A 26,786-nucleotide genomic window follows, 5' to 3' on the forward strand; every position below is an offset into this window, starting at 1 on the left:
AAGGAGGCTGTCTTTACAGGAAGTAAATCCTGAGCTTGTGACAAACACAACCTACTCTCTAGGAGAGGCAGAAAGATGATGCTGCTACAAGGATGCTGTGTCTAAGCTTCAGACGGTGAAGAAGATGTCCTAAAGGCAAAAAGATAAATGCTGGAAGCATCCTGGTAAAGACAAAGAAAATAAAGGTTTCAAATTCAAGACATAAATTTGAAATCCAGCTCTGCCATTTACTAGCTGGATGATCTTGTGAAAATTGTTTACCTCCTTTAAGTATCTACTTCGTCATCTATAAAAATCAACCTTGATCAAAAGATTATTATAAGCATTAAATGAAATTATGTTTATAAAGTGCTGGCACAATGCCAAACTCAATAATCTTTTTTATTTTTAAATATAAAATTTGCAATTATCAACCAGTAACTGAAGGAATATAAGAACTTGATAAATAAATTCTCAGAGGGAAGAAAATCAGCAATACAAAAAGAACACTGAAGCATGACTAACACAATATCCATTGCTAAATCCCTTCTCCTTTGCCACCATGCATTTTAGGGATGGGAAAGCTCAAGGGTCACTCTCCCCGCATCCTTTCCAGGTAGAGGTGGCTATGTGACAGAGGATGTAAACAAAATTATGCTGAAGGCTTCTGGGAAAAATGCTTTCCTGACAAAAGGAAAAGTTGTGGTTGGTACTGTCCTTTTCCTCCATTTCCTGCCTTGATCATGAATATGATATTTGGAGCTACAAAAGGCATCCTATGCAATAAGAAAAGGCCGAAAACTACATAGACTTAAGCCCTTATGTCACTGAGGCAGGAAACCACTGCCAGCAGCCTACCTCTAGACTTCTTATGACTTGAGAAAAATAAACCACTTCCATGGTGAAGCGGCTGTTACTTGGGGTTTCTCTTACTTACAGCCAAACTCATCTGTAACACAACAGACGTTTTTGTTTGCTTGTTTTTGTTTTAATCACTTAATGTTTCAATGTTCTCTTCCTAGCACCTAGCTTGCCCTTCTCATCACTAGTAAGTCACTATTACTTAAAAATAGTGGGCCGGGGCTGGGCGCAGTGGCTGTAATCCCAGCACTTTGGGAGGCCAAGGTAGGCAGATCACGAGATCAGGAGATCAAGACCATCCTGGCTAACACAGTGAAAACCCATCTCTACTAAAAATACAAAAAATTAGCCGGGTGTGGTGGCACACGCCTGTAGTCCCAGCTACTTGGGAGGCTGAGGCAGCAGAATTGTTTGAACCCGGGAGCCAGAGTTTGCAGTGAGCCGAAATCGCACTCCAGCCTGCACTCCAGCCTGGGCGACCGAGTGAGACTCCATCTCAGAAAAAAAAAAAAAAAAATAGTGGGCCAGGTGCGGTGGCTCATGCCTGTAATCCTAGCACTTTGGGAGGCTGAGGCAGGCAGATCACAAGGTCAGGAGATCAAGACCATCCTGGCTAACACGGTGAAACCCCGTCTCTACTAAAAATACAAAAATTAGCCAGGTGTGGTGGCACGCGCTTGTAGTCCCAGCTACTCGGGAGGCTGAGGCAGGAGAACTGCTTGAACCCAGGAGCCAGAGGTTGCAGTGAGCCAACATGGCAAAACCCCAACTCTACTAAAAATACAAAATTAGCTAGGTGTGGTGGGTGGGCTCATGTAATCCCAGCTACTCAGCAGGCTGAGCTGAGATCATGCTAATGCACTCCAGCCTGGGTGACACAGCAAGACTCCATCTAAAGAATATATAAATTATTGAGTCTGTGGAACAGAAAGAAAAAAAAAGATTGAAGAAAAAGGAACAGGGCCTAAGGAATCCATGGAACACCATTAAATAAATCAACACATGCACTAGAGGAGTCCCAGAAGAAAAAGAGAAACAAGTGGGAGAGAGACTATTTGAAAAAAAAAACCATGACTGAAAACTTCCCAAGTTTGATGAAACAGACAAATATAAACATCCAAAAAGATCAACAAACTCCAAGTAGGATGCACTCAAAAAGACTCACACCAAGATATAAGCAAACTGAATAAAGACAAAGAAAAAACTTTGAAAGCAGCAAGAAAGAAGCAATTTGTCACATAAAAGGATCCTTAATAAGATTATCTGCAGATCTCTCATCAGAAACTTTGGAGGCTATAAGGTAGTGGACTGATATATTCAAAGTGCTAAAAGCAAAAAAACTATAAAACAAGAATATTATATCCAGCAAAACTGACCTTCAGAAGTGAAGAATTCAAGACATTTCCAGATAAATACAAGCTGAGAAAGTTTGTTACCACAGACTTGCCCTGCAAGAAATGCTAAAACTAGTGCTACAGGTTGCAATGAAAGGACACTAGACAGTAACTTGAAGCCATATGAAGAGATAAAGATCTTGGTAAAAGTAAATACATGTGCAATTATAAACACTAATATTATTGTAACAACAGTTTGTAACTCCACTTTTTGTTTTCTACATAATTTAAGAGACTACAGGTTGAGCATCCCTAAACCACAAATCTGAAATCTGAACTGCTCCAAAATCTGAAACTTTCTGAATGCCAACCTGATACCAAAAGTGGAAAATTCCACACCTGAAAAATAAAAAAATCTGCCATTATTTGTTATTGTTCTTGTTTAACAGCCAATACTGGTATCCTAATGATGCTACTGTTCTGCTCAGTTAAATGCTTTTGGTCCCACGCATCTTGGATAAGGGATACTCAACCCATTCTACATTTTTTTTTTTTTTTTTTTGAGATGGAGTCTCGTTCTGTCATCCAGGCTGGAGTGCAGTGGCACAATCTCGGCTCACTGCAACCTCCGTCTCCTGGGTTCAAGCAGTTCTCCTGCCTCAGCCTCCCGAGTAGCTGGGATTACAGGAGTGTGCCACCACACTCAGCTAATTTTTGTATTTTTAGTAGAGACACGTTTTCCCCATGTGGCCAGGCTGGTCTTGAACTCCTGACCTCAGGTGATCTACCCACCTCATCCACCCAAAGGGTTGGGATTACAGGCATGAGCCACTGCGCCCGGCAAACCTGTACTACATTTTTTTTTTTTTTTTTGAGACGGAGTCTCGCTCTGTCACCTAGGCTGGAGTGCAGTGGCATGATCTTGGCTCACTGAAATTTCTGCTTCCCGGGTTCAAGGGATTCTCCTGCCTCAGCCTACCGAGTAGCTGGGACTACAGGCACACGCCGCCACGCCTGGCTAAGTTTTTGCATTGTAGTAGAGACAGGGTTTCACTGTATTGCCCAGGCAGGTCTCAAACTCCTGAGCTCAGGCAATCTGCCCACTTCGGCCTCCCAAAGTGCTAGCACTACAAGCATGAGCCACCTCACCCGGCCTGTACTACATTTTTAAAAGAGACAATAATTAGTTTAAAAGTTAGTATTATTGTAACTTTGGTTTTTAAGTCCATATTTTGTTTTCTACATAATTTTAAAGACACGGATATTTTAAAAATTATTAGCTTATGGGTTGTTTTTGTTTTGTTTTGTTTTTTTGTTTGTTTGTTTTTGAGACAGAGTTTCACTCTTGTTGCCCAGGCTGGAGTGCAATGGCACAGTCTTGGCTCACCACAACCTCCACCTCCCGGGTTCAAGCGATTCTCCTGCCTCCGCCTCCCAAGTAGCTGGGATTACAGGCATGTGCCACCAGGCCCGGCTAATTTTGTATTTTTAGTAGAGACGGGTTTCTCCTTGTTGGTCAAGCTGGTCACGAACTCCCAACCTCAGGTGATCCTCCCACCTCGGCCTCCCAAAGTGCTGGGATTACAGGTGTGAGCCACCGCGCCCAGCCTAGTTTATGTTTTTTTTATATCCACAATGTACAAAAATGCAATTTTGTGATATTAAGAACTGAAAGGAGTGGGGATGATGTTCAAAAGGAGTAGTTTTTGTATTTTATTGAGGTTAAGTTGGTATGAATTTAAATTAGAGGGTTATAACTTTAGGATGTTAATGGTAACTTAGAACAAATAGTTATGCAATATACAGAAAAGGAAATAATATAAAATTAAAACACTTCAGCTGGGCGTGGTGGCTCACGTCTGTAATCCCAGCACTTTGGCAGGCCAAGGCAGGTGGATCACTTGAGGCTAGGAGTTCGAGACCAGCCTGGCCAACATGGTAAAACCCTGTCTCTACAAATAAAACAAAAATTAGCTAGGTGTGGCAGTGAGTGCCTGTAATCCCAGCTACTTGGGAGGCTGAGGCAGGAGAATCACCTGAACCCGCGAGGTGGAGGTTGCAGTGAGCCGAGATGGCACCACTGCACTCCAACCTGGGCGAGAGAGTAAGACTCTGTCTCAAAAAAAAAAAAAAAAAAATTAATTAATTAATTAAAACAAAAAATTCTACAAAATACAAAAACACAGTGATGCAGTAAATGAGGGACAAAAAAACCTATAAGGCATATAAAAAACAGATGGCAAAATGACAGAAGTCCCTCCTTATCATTAATTACTTTAAATGGTAATGAGTTAAAGTCTCCAATAGAAAGAGAGAGATCAGCCTAATTTATTTAAAAATTATCATTCAACCATATGCAGTCTACAAGGGATACACTTTAAATCCAAACAAATAGGTTGAAAGTAAAAAGATGGAAAAAAATATTCCATGCAAATAATAACCAAACAAGAGCATGGGTACCTAAACCAATATCAGAAAAACTAGACTTTAAATCAAAAAAAGTTACAACAGAAAAAAATAGGACATTATATATTAATAAAATATTCAAGAAAAGCAAGAAGGCATAATAATTATAAATATTTATGTACCAAATAACAGACCAGCAAAAATGGTGAGAGTTGAAGGGAGAAATAGATAATTTTGCAATAACAGAGACAACACCCCACTCTCATAATGAATAGAATAGCCAGACAGAAGATAAGTAAGGAAAAAGAGGACTTAAATAATAAAATAAATCGCTTAGATCTAACAAATGTATACAGAATACTCTACCCAATGACAACAGAATATATCTTATTCTCAAATGTACATGGAACAGTCTCCAAGATAGACCATTTGTTAGGCCACAAATTAAGTCTTAGTAAATTATAAAAGACAGATGTCATACAAAGTATCTTCTCTGAAGACAACAGGATGAAGTTATAATAACAGAAGAAAAAATTTGCAAATCTGTGGCAATTAAATGCACTCAAACAGCCAATATATCAAAAAACAATCACAAGGAAAATTTAAAAGTACTTAGAGACCAATAAAAATTAAAACACACCATGCCAAAACTGACAGAATATAGTGAAAGCAGTGCTAAGGGAGAAATGTGTAACTCAAGATCACTTGAGCTCAGGAGTTTGAGACAATTCTGGGCAACATGCCAAAACCCTATCTACTAAAAAAATACAAAACATTAGCCAGGTGTGGTGTCACACACCTGTAGTCCTAGCTGCTCAGGAGCCTGAGATGGGAGAATCACCTGAGACAGAGAAGTCAAGACTGCAGTGAGCCATAGTAGTGCCACTGCACTCCAGCCTGTCTCAGAAAGGAAAAGGAAAAGGAAAGGAAAAAGGGAAGGAAAGGAAAAAGGGAAGGGGAAACGGGAAAGGAGAAAGGGAAGGGGAGGGAGAAGGAGAAGGGAAGGGAAAGAAAGGAAGAAGAAAAGATTGATCTCAAATCAAAAACCTAACTTTATAATTTAAGGAAATGGGGGGAAAAGGCCACACTAAACCCAAAGCTAGCAGAAGAAAGGAAATACTAAATATGAGAGTACAGACAGGAAAGAGAAAAACAACAGAGAAAAATTAATGAAACTAAAAGTTGGTTCTTCAAAAAGAACAATAAAGCTGACAAATCTTTAGCTAAATGGACTAAAAAAAGAGAGAAAGGACTAAAAGTCCTAAGTCAGAAATAAAAGTGGGGACATTACTACAAATTCTACAGAAATGAACAAAACTATAAAAGAGTACTATGAACAACTGTACGCTAACAAATTGGATAACATAGATGAAATGGATAAATTTGTAGAAACAAAAAACCAGGCCAGGCACACTCGTGGTTCACATCTGTAATCCCAGCACTTTGGAAGGCCGAGGCAGGTGGATCATCTGAGGTCAGGAATTTGAGACCAACCTGGCCACCGTGGCGAAACCACTGCACTCCAGCCTGCTCGGTAACCCAGGCTGGAGTGCAGTGGCATGATCTCGGCTCACTGTGCAACCTCTGCCTCCCAGGTTCAAGCAATTCTCCTGCCTCAGCCTCCCGAGTAGCTGGGACTACAGGTGCACGCTGCCACGCCCAGCTAAGTTTTTGTATTTTAGTAGAGATGGGGTTTCACTGTGTTGCCCAGGCTGGTCTCAAACTCCTGAGCTCAGGCAATCCGCCTGCCTCAGCCTCCCAAAGTGCTGTGATTACAGGCGTGAACCACTGTGCCTGGCCGTATGCCCGGCTAATTTGTTTTATCTATTTATTTATTTTTTTGTAGAGATGGGGTCTCTCTATGTTGCCCAAGCTGGTCTTGAACTCCTGGTTCAAGTGATCCTCCCACCTCAGCCTCCCAAAGTGCTGGGATTACAAGTTTAAGCCACCACACCCAGTCTTTCAGCCACATATTTAAAGGATTATACATTATAACCTAGTGGGATTTATTCCTGAAATGCAAGAATGATCCAACATATAAAAATCAACCAGTATAATAACTGCATTAATAGAATAAATTAAAAAAAAACATGGTTACCTCAACTGATACAGAAAAAAACCTTTGACAAAATTCAATATTCCTTCATGATAACACTTAACAAACTAAGAATAGAAGGCGACTACTTCAACATACTAAGGTCACATATGAAAAAACCATATTCGGCTGGGCGTGGTGGCTCACGCCTGTAATCCTAGCACTTTGGGAGGCTGAGGCAGGTGGATCACGAGGTCAAGAGATCGAGACCACCCTGGCCAACATGGTGAAACCCTGTCTCTACTAAAAATCCAAAAATTAGATGGGCGTGGTGGCGCAGCCTGTAATCCCAGCTACTCAGAAGGCTGAAGCAGGAGAATCACTTGAACCCAGGACGCAGAGGTTGCAGTGAGCTGAAATCACAGCCACTACACTCCAGCCTGGGCAACAGTGAGACTCCATCAAAAAGAAAAAAAAAAAAAGAAAAAACAATGGTGAACATTACACTCAATGATGAAAAACTGAAAGCTTTTCCTCTAAGATCAGGAACAAGTCAAGGATGTCCATTCTCACCACTTCTATTCAACAGAGTGCTACTGGATGTCTTAGTCAGAGCACCAGAGCACATAGACAAGAGAGAAAAAATAAAAGGCATCTAAAATAGAATAGAAGAATTTAAATACCTCTGTTCACAGATTGTATGATCTTATATGTAGAAAACTCTAGAAAAACTGTTAGAACTAACACACGCATTCAACCAAGTAAAAGAATACAAAGTCAACACACAAAAATCAGTTGCATTTCTAACATTAACAACAAACAATCTGAAAAGGACATTATGAAAGCAATTCCACTGGCTGGGTGTGGTGGCTCATGCCTGTAATCCCAGCACTTTGGGAGGCCGAGGCGGGTGGATCACGAGGTCAGGAGTTTGAGACCAGCCTGACCAACATGGTGAAACCCCGTCTCTACTAAAAATACAAAAATTAGCCGGGCGTGGTGGCATGTGCCTGTAATCCCAGCTACTCAGGAGGCTGGGGCAGGAGAATTGCTTGAATCCAGGAGGTGGAGGTTGCAGTGAGCCAAGATTGCGCCATGGCACTCCAGCCTGGGCAACAGAGCGAGACTCTGTCTCAAAAAAAAAAAAAAAAAGGAAAAGAAAGCAATTCCATTTATAATAACATCACAAAGAATAAAATAATTAGGAATTAACCAGGACAGTGAAAGACGCATACAATAAAACTACAAAACATTGCTAAAAGAAATTAGAGAAGATGTAAATGAAAAGACATCCCATGTTTATGGATTGGAAAATTTAATATTGTTTAAATGTCAATATTACACAAAGTTATCTATAGATTCAATACAATCCCTATCAAAATCCCAATGACTTTTTTTTTTTTCAGAAATAGGAAAATCCACCCTCAAATTCATGTGGAATCACAAGGGATCTCAAATAGCCAAAATAATTTTGAGAAAGAAGAACAAAATTAGAAGACTCACACTTCCTGATTTCAAAACATATTTAGAAGCTACAGTAATCAAAACAGGGTAGTACCGGCATAAAGATAGACATATAGATCAATGGAACAGAGAGGCCAGGAATAAATGCTCACATATACAATTAAATGATTTTCAACAAGGGTGCCAACACCACTCAATAGGGAAAAGACAGGATTTTCAAAAATGGTGCTTGGAGGATGGGCCTGTAATCCCAGCACTTTGGGAGGCCAAGGTGGGTGGATCACTTGAGACCAGGAGTTTGAGACCAGCCTGGCCAACACAGTGAAACCCCATCTGTACCAAAAACTACAAAAATTAGCTGGATGTAGTGGCGCATGCCTGTAGTCCCAGCTACTGGGGAGGCTGAGGCATGAGAATCACTTGAACCCGGGAGGCAGAAGTTGCAGTGAGCCAAGATCATACAATTGCACTCCAGTCTGGGTGACAGAGTGAAACTCTGTCTCAAAAAAAAAAAAAAAAAAAAAAAAAAATGGTGCTGGGAAAACTGAATATTCACATGCAAAAAAAAAAAAAAAAAGTCGGGCCCTTCTCTAACACTATATAAAAAAATTAACTTGATAGAGCAAAGACCCAAACTCAAGAGCTAAAACTATAAAACTCTTTAGAAAAAAATATAGGGCAAAAGCTTCATGACAGTGGATTTGCCCATGATTTCTTAGATGTGACACCAAAGGCACAGGCAACAATAAAAAAAAAAAAGAAAAATAGGGCAGAGAAAAATGGCTGAATCATGGATCATCCTCCCCACAGGAATACCAATTGAACAACTATCCACACAAGAAAGCACCTTCATAAGAACCAAAAATCAGGTGAGCAATCATTTCTTAACACTGAATAGAACAGAAAAGACAGTCTTGAACTGCTGATGCCACCCCTCCCCCATCCCTTTGCAGCAGCTGCGTGGCATGGAGGGAGAATCTATGCACTCGGATGGGGGAGAGCACATTAATTATGGGATTTTGCATTAGAACTCAGTGCTGCCTGTTACAGCAGAAAGCAACATCAGATAAAACTGAGCCAGGGCCCATAGAGAAAGTATTTAGACCAGCCCTAGCCAGAAGGGAATCATCCATGCCAGCAGTCGGAACCTGAGGTCCTTCAAGCCTCACCACCACGGGATAATGTATTCTGGGATCCTAAATAAACTTGAAACGCAGTCTAGACCACAAGGCCTGCAATTCCTAGGCAAATCCTGGTGCCGTGTTGGCTCAAAGCCAGAGAACTTGGGGAATACATGACCCAGTGAGACACCAATGAGGGTGGCCAAGTGAATACTTGTGCCACACCTCTCTCCTAACCCCAGGTAGCATGGCTCACAGCCCCAGGAGAGATTCCTTCCTTCTACCTGAGGAGAGGAAAAGGAAGAGTAAACAGAATTCTGTCTTGCAACTTGGAAACCAGCTCAGCTACAGTAGGATAAGGCACTAGGCAGAGGACGAAGACTCCCATTTCAGGCCCTAGCTCATAGATTACATTTCTAGATACACCCGGGGCCACAAAGCAACCCACTACCTTGAAGAGAAGAACCCAGTCCTGGCAGGATTCATCACTTGCTGACTCAAGAGCCCTTGGGTCCTGAATAACCAACAGCAATACTCAGGCAACACCCGCTTGTGGGTCTTGGGTAAGATTGAGAGACGTGCTGACTTCAGGTGTGACTCAGCACATTACCAGCTGTGATGGCTATGGTGAGGGACTCCTTCTACTTGAGAAAAGGAGGAGGAAGACTAAGGGGACATTGTTATGCAGCTTAGGTATCAGCTTTGCCACAGTGGGGTAAAGCACCACATGGCCTCTTGGGGTCCCCAAGTCCAGGCTTAGGCTCTTGGACACCATTTCTGGATCTGCCCTGGGCCAGTGGGGAGCCCACTTCCCTGATGGGAGAGTCCCAGGACTGGCAGCATTCACTACAAGCTGACTGAAGAACCCTCAGGCCTTGAATGCATATCAGTGGTAGCCAGGCAGTATTTGCCGCAGGCCTGGGATGGTGGTGGCCCCAGGGAGAGACTCTTTTGCTTGTGGAAAGGGGAGGGAAGAGTGGGAAGGACTGTCTTGTGGCTTAGGTCCCAGCTCAGCCACAGTAGCATATAGCAGCACTAGGTAGATTTTGAAGATTTACTACTCCAGGCCCTGGCTCCCAGATGACATCTCTGGACCTATCTGAGACTGGGAGAACTCACCACCCAGAAGGGAAGGACACAAGCCTGGTTGGCTTCACCACCTACTGATTCGAGAGCCCTAGAATCTTCAGCAAACATAAGTAGTAAGGTAGCGGTTACCATGGGCCCTGGGAGAGACCCAGTGCTGTGCTGGCTTCAGGCCTGACCAAGTGCAATCCCAGTGTTGGTGGCCACAGGGGTAATTATGTCACCCCTCCTCCAGCTCCAGGCACCTCAACACAGACAGAGAGACTCTACTTGTTTGGAAGAAAGAAAGGTGAAGAACAAGAGACTCTGCCTGGTAATCCAGAGAATTTTTGCAGATCTTATCCAAGACGGTACATCTATTAGACTGTAAGAGCCACAGCGTTACTGGGCTTGGGATGCCCCCTAATACAAATATGGCTGCAGTGACCAAAAACTTAGATGACAACACCAAAGTGCATTCAAATACCAAGAAATCCTTCCTGAGAAGGACAGGTCCACACAAATCCAGACTGTGAAGACTACAATAAATACCGAAATCTTCAATGCCCAGACATCAATATCCACAAGCATCAAGAATATACCTGAAAACATGACCTCACCAAAAAAAACTAAATAAGGTACCAGTCACCAGTCCTGCAGAGACAGAGATATGTGACCTTTTGAAGAGAAAATTCAAAATAGCTGTTTTGAGGAAACCTAACAAAATTCAAGACAACACAGTGAAAGAATTCAGAATCCTATCAGATAAATTTAACAAAGGGATAAAAATAGTTAAAAAGAATCAAGCAGAAACTCTGGAGCTGAAAAATGCAATTGACATATTGAAGAATGCATCAGAGTCTCTAAACAGCAGAATTGACCAAGCAGAAGAAAGAATTAGGAAGTCTGAAGACAGGCTATTTGAAAATACACAGTCAGAGGACAAAAAAATAAAAAAGAATCAAACACTCTTACAAGATCTAGAAAATAGCCTCAAAGGGGCTAATCTAAGAGTTATTGGCCTTGAAAAAGAGGCAGAGAGATAGGGGTAGGAAGTTTATTTAAAGGGATAATAACAGAGAATATCCAAAACCTAGAGAAAGATACTGATATTCAAGTACAAGAAGGTTATAGAACACCAAGCAGATTTAACCGAAGGAAGATCACCACAACACAGCTAATAATCCAACTCCTAAAGGTCAAGGATAAAAAGAATCCTAAAAGCAGCAAGAGAAAAGAAACAAATAGCATACAATGTCGCTCCAGTACATCCGGCAGCAGACTTTTCAGCGAAATCCTTACAAGCCAGGAGAGAGTGACATGGCATAAAGTGCTGAAGAAAAGAAAATACATATGTGGCAAAAAAAAAAACAAAAAAAAAAAACTGCAATTACTTTTGCACCAACCTAACAAAATAGTATAGCCAGTCAAACATGAAGGAGAAATAAAGACTCTCCTAGACAAACAAAAGCTGGGGGACTTCCCCAACACCAGACATGTCCTACAAGAAATGTTAAAGTGAGTGCTTCAATCTGATAAAAAAAAAAAAAAAAAAAAAAAAAAAGATGTTCATGAGCAATAAGAAATCACCTGAAAGTACAATACTCACTGGTAACAGAAAGTACAAAGAAAAGCATGGAATATTATAACACTGTAATTGTGGTATGTAAACTACTGTATCTTGAGTAGAAAGCCCAGGTGCACTGGCTCACACCTGTAATCTCAGCACTTCGGGAGGCCGAGGAGGGCAGATAACTGAAGGTTAGGGGTTCAAGACCAGCCTGGCCAACATAGTGAAACCCCGTCTCTACTAAAAATACAAAAATTAGCTGGGCATGGTGGCGCACACCTGTAGTCCCAAGCTACTCAGGAGTCTGAGGCAGAAGAATCGCTTGAACCCAAGAGGCAGAGTTTGCAGTGAGCCGATATCACGCCACTGCACTCCAGCCTGGGAGACAGAGTGAGACTCCATCTCACAAAAAAAATAAAAATAAAAAAGAAACAAAAAAAAAACTAAAACAGCTTTTCTAGACATAGACAGTATAATAAGATATAAATATAGACATAAAGTTTAAAAGTCAGAGACAGAGTTTTTTATTAATTTTGTCTTTGCTTCATTGTTAGTTTGCTTGTTGTTGTTATGTTGTTGTTTTGTTGTTTTTTTTTTTTGGACAGAGTCTCACTCAGTCTGGCCCAGGCTGGAGTGCAGTGGTGCAATCTCTACTCACTGCAGCATCTGCCTCCTGGGTTCAAGTGATTCTCCTGTCTCAGCCTCCGAAGTAGCTGGGATTACAGGTGTGCCCTATCACACCTAGCTAATTTCGTATTTTTAGTAGAGACAGAGTTTCACCATGTTGGCCAGGCTGGTCTCAAACCCCTGATCTCAGGTGATCCACCTGCCTCGGCCTCCCAAAGTGCTGGGATTATAGGTGTGAGCCACCGCACCTGGCCTAGTTTGTGTGTTTATGCAATCAGTGTTGTCATCAATTTAAAATAACAGGTGATAAGATATTATTTGCAAGCCTCATGGTAACCTCCAATCAAAGAACATATAACTGATATACAAAAAATAAAAAGCAAAAAATTGAAACACACCACAAGAGAAAATCGTCTTTGGTAAAAGGAAGATAGGAAAGATGGAAAGAAGGAAGAGAAGACCACAAAACAAACAGAAAAAAATTTTTTTTTAATGATAGGAGTAAGTCCTTACTTATCAATAATAACATTGTAAATGAATTAAACTCTCCAAAAGACATAGAGTAGCTGAATGGATTAAAAAAACAAGACCCAACAATCTTTTGCCTATAAGAAACATACTTCTTTTGATAAAGATACACATAGATTGCAAATAAAGAAACAGAAAAAGATATTCCATACAAACAGAAACCGCAAAAGAGCGGCAGTAGCTATATTTATGGCAGATTTAAAGACAAAATAGATTTTAAGATAAAATAGATTTCTTTAATAGATTTCTTTCTTTTTTTTTTTTTTTTGGAGACAAGAGTCTTGCTCTGTCACCCAGGCTGAAGTGCCATGGCGCAATCTTGGCTCACTGCAATCTCTGCCTCCTGGATTCAAGCAATTCTCCTGCCTCAGCCTCCTGAGTAGCTGGGATTACAGGCGCGTGCCACCACGCCCGGCTAATTTTTGTATTTTTAGTAGAGATGGGGTTTCACCATGTTAGTCAGGCTGGTCTCAAACTCCTGACCTCATGATCCACCCGCCTCGGCCTCCTAAAGTGCTGGGATTACAGGCGTGAGCCACCGCACCCGGCCAGGATAAAATAGATTTCAAGACAAAAATAATAAAAAGAGACAAAGGACATCATTATATAATAATAAAGGGTTCAATTCAGCAAGAGGATACAACAATTATAAATGTATATGCAGCCAACACTGGAGCACCAAGATATACAGAGCAATTAATATTAGAGCTAGAGCTAAAGAGAAATAGGTCCCAAGATAATAATAGCTGGAGATGTCAACACCCCTCTTTCATCTTCCAGACAGAAAGTCAACAAAGAAACATCAAACTTAATCTGCACTATAAACCAAATGGACGTAGGATATTCATAGAACATTTCATCCAATGGCTGAAGAATATACATTCTTCTCCTTAGCACATGGATCATTCTCAAGGATAGACCATATATTAGGTCAAAAAACAAGTCTTAAAAAATTTCAAGCCAAGTGAGGTGGCTCACACCTGTAACCCCAGCACTTTGGGAGGCCGAGGCGGGCAGACCACCTGAGTTCAGGAATTCAAGACCAGCCTGGCCAACACGGCGAAACCCTGTCTCTACTAAAAATACAAAAATTAGCCAGACATGGTGGTGCAAGCCTGTAATCCCAGCTAATCAGGAGGCTGAGGCAGGAGAATTGTTTGAACCCAGGAGGCAGAGGTTGGAGTGAGCCGAGATCGTGCCACTGCACTCCAGCCTGGGCAACAGAGCAAGACTCTGTCTCAAAAATAAATAAATAAAAATAAAAATTTCAAAAAAATCAAATTTATATCAAATATCTTCTCTGACTACAATGGAATACAACTAGAAATCAATAACAAGAGGAATCTTGGAAACTATACAAACACATGGAAATTAAACAATGTGCTCCTGAATGACCAATGAGTCAACAAAAAAATTAAGAAAGAAATTTAAAAATTTCTTGATCAAATGATAATGAAGGCTGGGTGCTGTGGCTCACACCTGTAATTGCAGCACTTTGGGAGGCGAAGGCAGGCAGACCACCTGAGTACAGGAATTCAAGACCAGCCTGGCCAACACAGTGAAACCCTGTCTCTACTAAAAATACAAAAATTAGCCAGATGTGGTGGTGCGCGCCTGTAATCCCAGCTAATCAGGAGGCTGAGGCAGGAGAACTGCTTGAACCCAGGAGGCTGAGGTTGCTGTGAGCTGAGATCGTGCCACTGCGCTCCAGCCTGGGCAACAGAGCAAGACTGCGTCAGAAAAAAAAAAAAAAAAACGATAATGAAAACACAACATATCAACACCCTTGGGATACAGCAAAAGCAGTATTAAAAGGAAATTTTATAGCTATAAGCACCTACATCAAAAAAGTAATAAAACAAACAACTTAACGATCTGTTTAAAAGAACTAGAAAAGCAAGAGCAAACCAAACCCAAAATTAGTAGAAGAAAAGAAATAATAAAGATCAGAGCAAAAATAAATGAAATTGCAACGAAGGAATACAAAAGATTAGGGATAAGAAAAGTTGGTTTTTTGAAAAGATAAACAAAACCGACAAACCTTTAGCCAGACTAAGAAAAAAAGAGAGGAGACTCAAATAAAATCAGAAATGAAAAAGGAGACATTACAACCACTACCACAAAAATGCAAAAAATTATTAGAGGCTACCATATGCCAATAAGTTGGAAAACCTAGAAGAAATAGATAATTCCTAGACACGTACAACATACCAATATTGTAACATGAAGAAATTCAAAACCTGAACAGATCAATAACAATGAGAACAAAGCCATAATAAAAAGTAATGATATCAATGCTGTAATAAAAACTCTGCCAGCAATGAAGAGCCCAGGACTCAATGACTTCATTGCTGAATTTTACCAAACATTTAAGAAAAAAATAAATACCAATCCTCCTTAAGTGATTCAAAAATAGAGGAAGAGGGAATACTTCCAAACTCATTCTACAAGGCCAGTATTACCCTGATACCAAAACCAGACAAAGACACATCAAAAAAGAAAACTACAAGTCAATATCCCTGATGAACATTAATGCAAAAATCCTCAAAGAAATACCTGCAAATCAAATTCAACAACATATTAAAAAGATCATTCATCTTTGACAAGTGGGATTTATCCCAGGGATGCAAGGATGCTTCAACATACATAAATCAATCGATGTGATACATCATATCAACAAAATAAAGGACAGGCCTGGCATGGTGGCTCATGCCTGTAATCCCAGTACTTTGGGAGGCCAAGGCAGGCAGATCGCCTGAAGTCAGGAGTTCGAGGCTAGCCTGGTCAACATGGCAAAACCCTGTCTCTACTAAAAATACAAAAATTAGCTAGGCATGGTGGCGGGTGCCTGTAATTCCAGCTACTTGGGAGGCTGAAGAGGAGAATTGCTTGAACCCGGGAGGTGGAGGTTGCAGTAGCCGAGACCGTGCGACTGCACTCCAGCCTGGGTGACAGAGAGAGACTCCATCTCAAAGAAAGGACAAAAACCATATAAACATGAACATTTCAATAGATGCTGAAAAAGCATTGGATAAAATCAACATTCCTTCATGATAAAACCCTCACAAAATGCTACAGAAGGAACATCCATCAACACAATAAAAGCCATATACAACAGACCCACAGCCCTAGTATCATACTGAATGGGGAAAAACTGAAAGCCTTTCCTTTATGATCTAGACTATGACAAGGATGCCCACTTTCACCACTGTTATTCAATATAGTACTAGAAGTCCTAGCTAGAGTACTCAGACAAGAGAAGGAAATTAAGAGCATCTGAATTGGAAAAAAACAAGTCAAATTTTTCTTGTTTGCAGATGATATGATCCTGTATTCGAAAAAACCTAAAGACGCCACCAAAAGACTATTGGAACTAATAAACAAATCCAGTACAGTTGCAGGATACAATATCAATATATAAAAATCAGTGGCATTTCCATATTCCAACAGTGAACAATCTGAAAAAGAAATCAAGAAAGTAATCCCATTTACAATATCTGGAAATAAAATTAAATACCTAGGAATTAATTTACCCAAAGAAGTGAAAGATTTCTACAATGAAAACTATAATACACTGGGTGGGCACAGTGGCTCATGCCTATAATCCCAGCACTTTGGGAAGCTGAGGTGGGCAGATCACTTGAGACCAGGAGTTCAAGACCAGCCTGGCCAATATGGTAAAACCCTGTCTCTACTGAAAATACAAAAATTAGCCAGGCATGTTGGCGCGTGCTTATAATCCCAGCCACTTGGGAGGCTGAGGCATGAGAATCGCTTGAACCCAGGAGGTGAAGGTTTCAGTGAGCCAAGATTGTACCACTGCACTCCAGCCTGAGTGACAGGGCGAGACTCTGTCTCAAAGAAAAAAAAAAAAAAAGCTATAAAACACTAATGAAATAAATTGAAAAGGATATAAACGATGAGAAAATTTTCCATGTTCATGGATGGATTGGAAGAATCAATATTGTTAAAATGCCCATATTACCCAAAGTAATCTACAGATTCAATGCAATCCCTATCAAAATACCAATGGCATTCTTCACAGAAACAGAAAAAACAATTCTCAAACTTATATGGAGCCACAAAAGACCTAGAATAGCCAGAGCTATCCTGAGTATAATGAACAAAACTGGAACAATCACATTACTTGACTTCAAATTATAAAAGCTACAGTAACTAAAATGGCATGGTACTGGCATAAAAACAGACACATAGACCAATGGAACAGAATAGAGAACCCAGAAACAAATCCGTACATCTACAGTGAACTCATTTTCAACAAAAATGCCAAGAACATAAATTGGAGAAAGGGCAGTCTCTTCGATAAGTGATGTTGGGAATACTGGATATCCATAAGCAAAAAAATGAAGCTAGACCTCTCTCTCTCATCATATACAAAAATAAAATCAAAATGCATTAAAGACTTAAATCTAAGACCTCAAACTATAACTCTACTACAAGAAAACATTCGGGAAACTCTCCAGGACATTGGACTGAGCAAAGATTTCTTGAAAAATACCCCATAAGCACAGGCAACCAAAGAAAAAATAGACAAACAGGATCATATCAAGTTAAAAAGCTTTAGTACCACAAAGGAAACAATCACCAAAGTGAAGAGACAACCCACAGAACAGGAGAAAATATGTGCAAACTATCCATCTGACAAGGAATTAATAACCAGATTATATAAAGAGCTCAAGCAACTCGACAGGAAAAAAAATCTAACGATCATTTAAAAATGGTCACGAGATGTCAATAGGCATTTCTCAAAAGAAGACATACAAATGGCAAACAGGTATATGAAAAGGTGCTCAACATCACTGATCATCAGAGAAATGAAAATCAGAACTACAGTAGGATATCATCTCATCCCAATTAAAATGGTTTTTATCCAAAAGATAGGCAATAACAAATGCTGGCAAGGATGAAAAGGAAACCCTCGTACACTGTTGGTGAAAAATGTAAATTATTACAACTGTTATGGAGAACAGTTTGGAGGCCCCTCAGAAAACTAAAAATAGAAGTAAGTACCACATGATCCAGCAATTCCACTGTTAGATATATACCAAAAGAAAGGAAATCCGTATATCAAAGAGATATCTTTAATCCCGTGCTTATCACAGCACTATTCACAATAGCCACAATTTGGAAGCAACCTAAGTGTCCATCAACAGATGAATGGATAAAGAAAATGTGGGCTGGGTGCAGTGGATCATGTCTGTAATCCCAGCACTTTGGGAGGCCAAGGCAGGCACATCACTTGAGCCCAGGAGCTGGAGATCAGCCTGGGTAACATGGCAAAACCCTGTCTCTCCAAAAAGTACAAAAATTAGCCGGGCATGGTGGCTCACACCTGTGGTCCCAGCTACTCAGGAGACTGACATGGGAGGATCACTTGAGCCCGCAAGATCAAGGCTGCAGTGAGTCATGATCACACCACTGCACTCAACCTGAGTGACAGAGTGAGACCTTGTCTCAAAAAAGAAAAAAGAAAATATGGTACATATACATGGTAGACTACTATTCAGCCTTAAATAGAACTGTTGTTTGCAACACCATGGATGGAATGGAGGTCATTATGTTAAGTGAAGTAAGCCAAGCAGAGAAAGACAAACTTTGCATGTTCTCACTTATTTGAGGGAACTAAAAAATTTAAAAATTGAATTCACGGAGACAGAGAGTAGAATAATGGTTGCCAGAACCTGGGAAGGGTAGCTGGGGATGAGCAAGAAGTGGAGTTGGTTAATGAGTATGAAAATATAATTAAATAGAATGAATGAGATCTAGTATTTGGTAGCACAACAGGGTGACTACAGTCAACAATAATTTATTGTACATTTTAAAATAACTAAAGGAGCATAACTGGATTGTTTGCAACACGAAAAAAGAAATGCTTGAGGTGATGAATACCCTATTTACTCTGATGTGATTATTATGGACTGTACGCCTGTATCAAAATATCTCATGTACCCCATGAATATATAAACCTAGTATGTACCCACAAAAATTAAAATGAAAAAAGGAAAAAATAGACAAATTGGACTTCATAAAAATGTAAAACTTGCACATCAATGAGCACTATCAACAGAGATTAGAAAAAGTAAACACATAGGTGGGGGGCAGTGGCTCATGTCTGTAATCCCAGCACTTTCGGAGGCTAAGATGGGAGAACAGCTTGAGGACAAGAGTTCAAGACCAGCCTGGGCAGCACAAAGAGGCGCCATTGCTACAGAAAAATTAAAAATTAGCCTGACATGGTGGCAGGTGCCTTTAGTCCTAGCTACTCAGGAAGCTGAGACAGGAGGATCACTTGAGGCCAAGAGGTTGAGGCTGCAGTGAGCCATGATCATGCCAGGGCACTCTAGCCTGGTCAACAGAGTGAGACCTTGTCTCCAAAAAAAAAAAGGCAACATACAGAATGGATGTGAGAAAATATTTGCAAATCATTTATCTAATTAGGGACTCAGAATGTAGAGAACTCCTAAAATTCAACAACAAAAAAACAAAAAACCCCATTCAAAAAGGGGCAAAAGAGGTGAATAGACATTTATACAAAAAACACATATGAAAGGCCAATAACCACATGAAAAGATGCTCAACATCACTAATCATTACAGAAATGTAAATCAAAACCACAATGAGATACCACCTCAAACCCATTAGGATGACTACTAACAAAAAACCAGAAAATAATAATTGTTAGTAAGGATGTGCTGAAATTGAAACTCTTGTGCATTGTTAGTGGTAATGTAAAATAGTACAGCCACTGTAAAAAACAGTATGGCAGTTACTCAAAAAATTAAAAATAGGCCGGGTGCATTGGCTCATGCCTGTTATCCCAGCACTTTGGGAGACGAAGGCGGGTGTATCACTTGAGGTCAAGAGTTCGAGACCAGCCTGACCAACATGGTAAAACCCTGTCTCTACCAAAAATACAAAACAATTAGTCAGGTGTGGTGGCAGGCGCCTGTAATCTCAGCTACTCGGGAGGCTGAGGCAGGAGAACTGCTTGAACCTGGGAGGCAGAGGTTACAGTGAGCCAAGATCACATCACTTCACTCCTTCCTGGGTGACAGAGTGAGACTGTCTAAAAATAAAATAAAATAAAATAAAAACACAATGATCATCTAATCCACTTCTGGTATATAACTGAAACTCAAAATAACTGAAAGCAGGATCTCGAAGAGATATTTGTACATGCATGTTCATAGCAGCATTATTCATGACAGCTAAAACATGGAAGCAACCCAAGTGTCCATCAACAAATGAACAGAGAAGCAAAATGTGATATACACTTACAATGGAATATTGTCAGTCTTAAAAAGGACAAAAATTATGATATATGCAACAACATGGATGAATCTTAGTAATACCAGGCTAAGTGAAAAAAGCCAGTCACAAAAAATACAATATGATGCCACTTACATGAGATATCTAGAATGGTCAAAATAAGAGACAGAAAATGGAATGATGGGTGCCAGGGGATGAGGGGAAAGGGAAGTTGGAGTTATTGTTTTTTTGTTTTGTTTTGTTTTGTTTTGTTTTGTTGTTTGAGACAGAGTTTCACTCTTGTTGCCCAGGCTGGAGTGCAGTGACGTGGTTTCAGCTCACTGTAACCTCTGCCTCCCAGGTTCAAGTGATTCTCCTGCCTCAGCCTCCTGAGTAGCTGGGATTACAGGGGCCTGCCACCATACCTGGCTAATTGTTTGTATTTTTAGTAGAGACAGGGTTTCATCACGTTGGCCAGGCTGGTCTCGAACTCCTGACCTCAGGTGATCCACCCGCCTCAGCCTCCTGAAGTGCTGGGATTACAGGCATAAGCCACCGCCCCACCCCCTGGAGTTTTTTAATGGGCATAGAAAAAATATTAGGTCTATTATGCTACCAATAAAACATTATTGAAAGAGCTAAGAAAATGTGCTAACTGGAAGCATAAATTATTATTATTATTATTTTTATTTTTTTTTTTTTTTGAGACCCAGTCTCGCTCTGTTGCCCAGGCTGGAGTGCAGTGACGCAATCTCGGCTCACTGGAAGCTCCGCCTCCCGGGTTCATGCCATTCTCCTGCCTCAGCCTCCCGAGTAGCTGGGATTACAGGCGCCCACCACCACGCCCAGCTAATTTTTTGTATTTTTAGTAGAGACGGGGTTTCACTGTGTTAGCCAGGATGGTCTCGATCTCCTGATCTCGTGATCCACCCGCCTCTGCCTCCCAAAGTGCTGGGATTAAAGGGGTGAGCCACCACTCCCGGCCAGGAAGCATAAATTATTGAGTGCTAAGGGACATAATTCAACTGTGGTCTAAATCAAAAAGCACCACAAGAAAACACTTTTAAGATATTCTACAGTGTTTTAAATGCAAATTTAGTGATTATAACATTCTAGCAAACTAAATCCTTTTCAGATTCCTTTTTAAGCATGCAAAAAAGTGATTATGGAAATATAGACCATGCAATTACTTTCTGTAAAATCCTGTGGATGTGTTACATTTAAACCAAGACCTTAAAATATGTTCATTGTTCTAAAATACTATTTAAAAGCTACCAATATGAGTAACCATATGATACACTGTTTGAGATAAAAATCGTCTGAAACGGGAATAAACTACCTACTGCTTGTTGTAATGTCTTTTTCATTTTTTAACTTACCAGTCGAATGCTTCTTAGAAATAACATTATTCCAGCTATGGCCATTCCAGTGCTGATGTTCTACAGAAAGAGATTTAAAGGTTAACCCTCACTAATTATTAGTCACAATAATGAAAGCACTAATTATTAGGTGGAAAAAAAGAAGACTGTCCTCTCTATATCTAATTGTACAATGTATGTCTTTCAAATAAAGGCCCACTTCAAAAACTGTCCACTCAATTCATTATGATGAATTCTTTTAACTTTTATAGTACTCAAATTCTTTCCCAATCTGGCACACAGAGACATTTATATATATATATTTAAAAATATACACATACATACATATATAAACATATACCCACGCATATACATACCCACCCATCCCAATACACAGATACATATATGTATATAGTATTGGATTGTTCTCAACTGATCGTATTATTTAACTATCAGTTCCACCAGTATATGAACTGGTCTAGTACTTCCTATACAGTACCCATAGTAATTAGTATAACCTTGCATCCATAGTAGGAATTTAAGTATTTGCTAGAAAATTTTATCACTAAAACCTTAAAATACAGTACCTTGGCAGATGTGGGTAAATGGCTGGGTAATACTAAGTGATGTTTTTAAAGTGTTTCATTTAAACTGGGGTAGGCCTAAAGGAGTTAATGAAAAATTAAGAATACTGCAACTCTCTCTAACACACTTTCCTTCCATCAATACAACTAGGTATATAAGAAATGAGATTGGCCGGCATGGTGGCTCACGCCTGTAATCCCAGCACTTTGGGAGGCCGAGGCAGGTGGATCACAAGGTCAGCAGATCGAGACCATCCCGGCTAAAACGGTAAAACCTCGTCTCTACTAAAAATACAAAAAATTAGCCGGGCGTGGTGGCAGGCGCCTATAGTCCCAGCTACTCCAGGAGGCTGAGGCAAGAGAATCACTTGAACCCAGGAGGCAGAGGTTGCAGTGAGCCAAGATCGTGCCACTGCATTCCATTCCAGCCTGGGTGACAAAGTGAGACTCAGTCTCAAAAAAAAAAAAAAAAAAAAAAAAGAAATGAGGCCAGGTGCGGTGCCTCACGCCTGCAATCCCAGCACTTGGGGAGGCCGAGGCGGGTGGATCACTTGAGGCCAGGAGTTTGAGACCAGCCTGGCCAACATGGTGAAACCTCATCTCTACTAAAAATACAAAAAACTTGCTGGATGTGGTAGCACACATCTGTAATTCCAGCCACTCAGGAGGCTGAGGCACAAGAATCGCTAGAACCCAGGAGGTGGAGGTTGCAGTGAGCCGAGATTGTGCCACTGCACTCCAGCCTGGGCGACAGAGTGAGACTCTGTCTCAAAGGAAAAAAGAGGCCGGGCACGGTGGCTCATGCCTGTAATCCCAGCACTTTGGGAGGCCAAGGCGGGCAGATCACCTGAGGTCAGGAGTTCGAGACCAGCCTGGCCAGCATGGTAAAACCCCATCTCTACTAAAAATACAAAAACTAGCCAGGCTTGGTGACAGGCACCTGTAATCCCAGCTACTCGGGAGGCTGAGGCAGGAGAATCACTTGAACCTGTGAGGCAGAGGTTGCAGTGAGCCGAGATCGCACCATTGCACTCCCGCCTGGGTGACAAGTGCGAGACTTCATCTAAAAAAAAAAAGAAAAGAAAAGAAAAAGAAAAAAGAAATGAGATTGAAAATATGCACAAAGGTACATACACTGGGTTCTGTGATTGGATTATTTGTAATATTATAACTACGTTCTAATTTGCACAACTTCCTCCCATAATCCTTCTGAAGTCATTTTTTGGTTTGAAATAACCCATGCATCTATTACTGCTTAACTGGAAGAAATGAGTTTTCACCAATTAACACATATATTATTTACCATTCAATATGCTACAAATATTTATCTAGCACTTACTAAGTAGCAGGCATTACTCTAAGAACTGGGGCTACAATGGTGAGTGAAAACAGGCATGGCTTTGGACTTTGTGCTGCTTGGCTGCAGAGCATTTGCAAAGTTATCTTACTCAACTTTTCAGTATTATTTTTTAAAGTTAATGATTCCTTCTGAAAACATTTTCTTCACTTGGCTTCTAGAACACCTGGCTGTCCTGACTTTCTTACTACCTCACTGTCTGTTTCTTCTTAGTCCTTGCTGACCTCCTCTTTACTCACCAGATTCTCAATGTTATAATCCCCCAAATTCTAGGGCTTCTTTAGTAGCTTTTCTCACTTGCTCTGAGATGTTATTCAAGCCCACAGCTTTAAATGCTACTTAAGGTTTACGCAGGTCATTCCCAATGTTCTATGTCAGGTTCTGATCTCCCTTCAACACCAGACTCCATATCCAGTTGCCAAGAACAGCATCTACAATTCTGCTTAGAAGTCTAATAACCATCTTCAAGTTTGCACATCTCCATGTACACGTCCAAAAAGTTCTCAAAATTTTCCCCAATAAATCATTTATTCCAACTCCTTCTCCTTATCAGCAACTATTACCAGCGTCCTTGGACCTCTTTCTTTGTACCTCATACCCAAACAATTCATATCACCACAATTCTGTGTCTTAGCCACAACCCTCTCTTGCCTGGTGGCCAAAAATGTCCCTCTCTTGCTTCAACTCCAGAGGCTTAGTGCTTCACTTAAAAAAAAAAAAAAAAAAAAAAAAAGGCAGGGCACCAGTGGCTGATGCCTACAATCCCAGTGCTTTGGGAGGCTGAGGCGGGCAAATCTCTTGAGACTAGGAGTTCAAGGCCAGTCTGCGCAACACAGGAAGAAGACCTTGCCTCTACAAACAAAAAACAAATTAGCCTGGTGTGGTGACAAGTGCCTTGTTGCCCCAGCTACTCGGGAGCCTGAGGTGGGAGGATTGCTTAAGCCCAGGAAGTGGAGACTGCAATGAGACATAATGGTGCCACTGCACTCCAGGTGTGACAGAGGGAGACCCTGTCTCAAAAAAAAGAAATCTATTCGGGAGGCTGAGGTGGGAGATCACTTGAGGCCAGGAGTTGGAGGCCAGCCTGGACAACATAGCAAGACTCCCAGTCTCTTAACTCTAAAAGAAAGTAGTCGACGGGGTAGCGCAACCTTTGGTTCCAGCTACTCGAGAGGCTGAAGTGGGAGGATCTTTTCGGCTGAAGGGGGTGGAGCAGCAGCAGTGAGCTGTGATCGTGCCACTGCACTCCAGCTTGGGCCAGAGAGGAATACCCTGTCCCTAAAAAATAAAATTAAAAATAAATAAAAATTAGAAATGCTGTCTCCTCAAGGCGTACAGGACTTGTCCTCAAGGCGTACAGGACTTCCCTGCTCTTCCTCGGTCTCCTCTCTAGGCCCTCCCCAAATGCTCTAATGGACCAGGTGGCATCCCCGAGCTGGGGCTGCGTCTCACCCTTTGAGGTGCCCCCCCCAGCCCAGCAAGGATCCAGCACAGTCCTTGCAATAATGAGGCCGAACTGGCCCCCTGGCCCGCCCCCGGCCCTCTGCAGCCCCCCACACACGACACTCGCGATGTCGCCCTCTCGAGCTCACTCCCCCCGCAGTTTTCTGTCGCTCCCCGGCCCCGGCGGGATCCACGCCTGAGGCCTCACGTTGTTCTTAGGGTCGCTCTGTGCCGCCCCGCGCCCACCACCCGCCCAGACTGCATGGCTGCAGTACCCGGACTAGGCGCAGGTGGTCGTCTGCCCACTGCGAGATCCGAGCCACGACGTTGGGCTCTATTCCGTCCTTGTCGGCGGACGGCGAGCCAGAGGCCGCGGGCTGCCCCGCCATGTTCCCGGCCTCCTGCGAGCGGGCCCTGCGCTCCTCCGGCTGGCGGCAGGGGGCGCCGCGCATCTTGGGAAGGCAGCGGGGTCCCCTTCCCCGCGGACCGGGGTGGCCCCGCGACCTGCAGTCGCCAGTGGGCGGGCCCCAGATATCAGACCTCTTAACAGTGCCCCCACCGCTTTTATGCAGGGTGATTCCACGATGCAGGCGATCTCTGAGCAGCACTGCGGGGGCTGAAGCATTCCCGACCAAGCTAGTAAGGTGATTATCAGTTGGTAACTTCCATTCACCCAGCCGCAGCGTGGTTTCCGCAGGTGCCACACAAGAAAGGAAATTGAAGTAATTCATTCCTTCCACCTGCTCCCAGGGAAAAGCATATGCATAATTTTTAACCAAATACGGCCTGTCCTTGAAACCTATGCATATTTCTTATATTCGAATTGTGCTTTAAAGTTTTAAGAGCTGCTCTGAAAGCCTAATATGCTCTAAATCTTTGAGCTGTTAGAAAACAATAGTTAATATATTTTAAATAAAACAAAAATTAGATACAGAGCAGTGCAAATAATATGGTAGCATCTGTGTAATAAAAATTATATTGAGGCCGGGTGTCGTGGCTCATGCCTGTAATACTAACACTTTGGGAGGCCGAGGCAGGCGGATTACTTGAGGTCAGGGGTTCGAGGCAAGCCTGGCCAACATGGCGAAATTCCGTCTCTACTAAAAATACAAAAATTAGCCGAAAGTGGTGGTACGCGCCTATAATCCCAGCTACTCAAGAGGCTGAGGCAGGAGAATCACTTAAACCTGGGAAGCGGAGGTTGCAGTGAGCCAAGATCATGCCACTACACTCCAGCCTGGGTAACAGAGCAAGACTCCATCTAAAAAAATAAATAAATACTAAATACTATACAAGAAACTAGTAACAGTGACTACCCCTGGGAGGGGGATTGCAGGTAGGAAAGGACAAAAGGTTTCACAATCTGCCAGCTCTAATAAACATTTTTCAGTGATAGAAATGTCCTGTAGCTTCATGTGGCTATTGCCTGCATGAAATGTGGCTATTGAAATCAAGGAACTGAATTTTTAACTTTATTAATTTTAATTAATTTAGTCACATATGGCTAGTGGCTACCATATTGGAGAGTGCAATTATACTATTGGAGTTTTTTTTTTTACTTTATGCAAATACTACCTTTAAAAGTCAAAACAGACTGTGTTGTATTCCTAACAATACATATTATGAGTGGTGGCTTCAAGGAGTATATTGTCTCTGTGTTATAGCCAATAGAAAGTAAATAACGGCCGGGCATGGTGGCTCACGCCTGTAATCCCAGCACTTTGGAAGGCTGAGGAGGTTGAATCATGAGATCAGGAAATCGAGACCATCCTGGCTAACACGGTG

At 41.5% G+C, this 26,786-nt stretch overlaps 1 protein-coding gene across 1 annotated transcript in view; it reads right to left on the reverse strand.

Annotated features, from left to right (window-relative positions):
* The window catches only part of C11H3orf33 (chromosome 11 C3orf33 homolog), a 42,831-nt gene extending 17,362 nt beyond the window's left edge, over positions 1 to 25,469 (reverse strand). The window contains exons 1-2 of the mRNA XM_003256329.3: positions 25,277 to 25,469; positions 21,639 to 21,698 (exon numbers count right to left, since the gene is read on the reverse strand). Of these exons, the coding sequence (XP_003256377.2) occupies positions 21,639 to 21,698; positions 25,277 to 25,453 (237 nt within the window). The 5' untranslated portion in view covers positions 25,454 to 25,469. The remainder of the gene's footprint in view (positions 1 to 21,638; positions 21,699 to 25,276) is intronic.
* Between the last annotated feature and the right edge of the window lie 1,317 nt (positions 25,470 to 26,786).

Source organism: Nomascus leucogenys, chromosome 11, assembly GCF_006542625.1.
Source record: "Nomascus leucogenys isolate Asia chromosome 11, Asia_NLE_v1, whole genome shotgun sequence".
In the NCBI taxonomy this organism is placed as follows: domain Eukaryota; kingdom Metazoa; phylum Chordata; class Mammalia; order Primates; family Hylobatidae; genus Nomascus; species Nomascus leucogenys.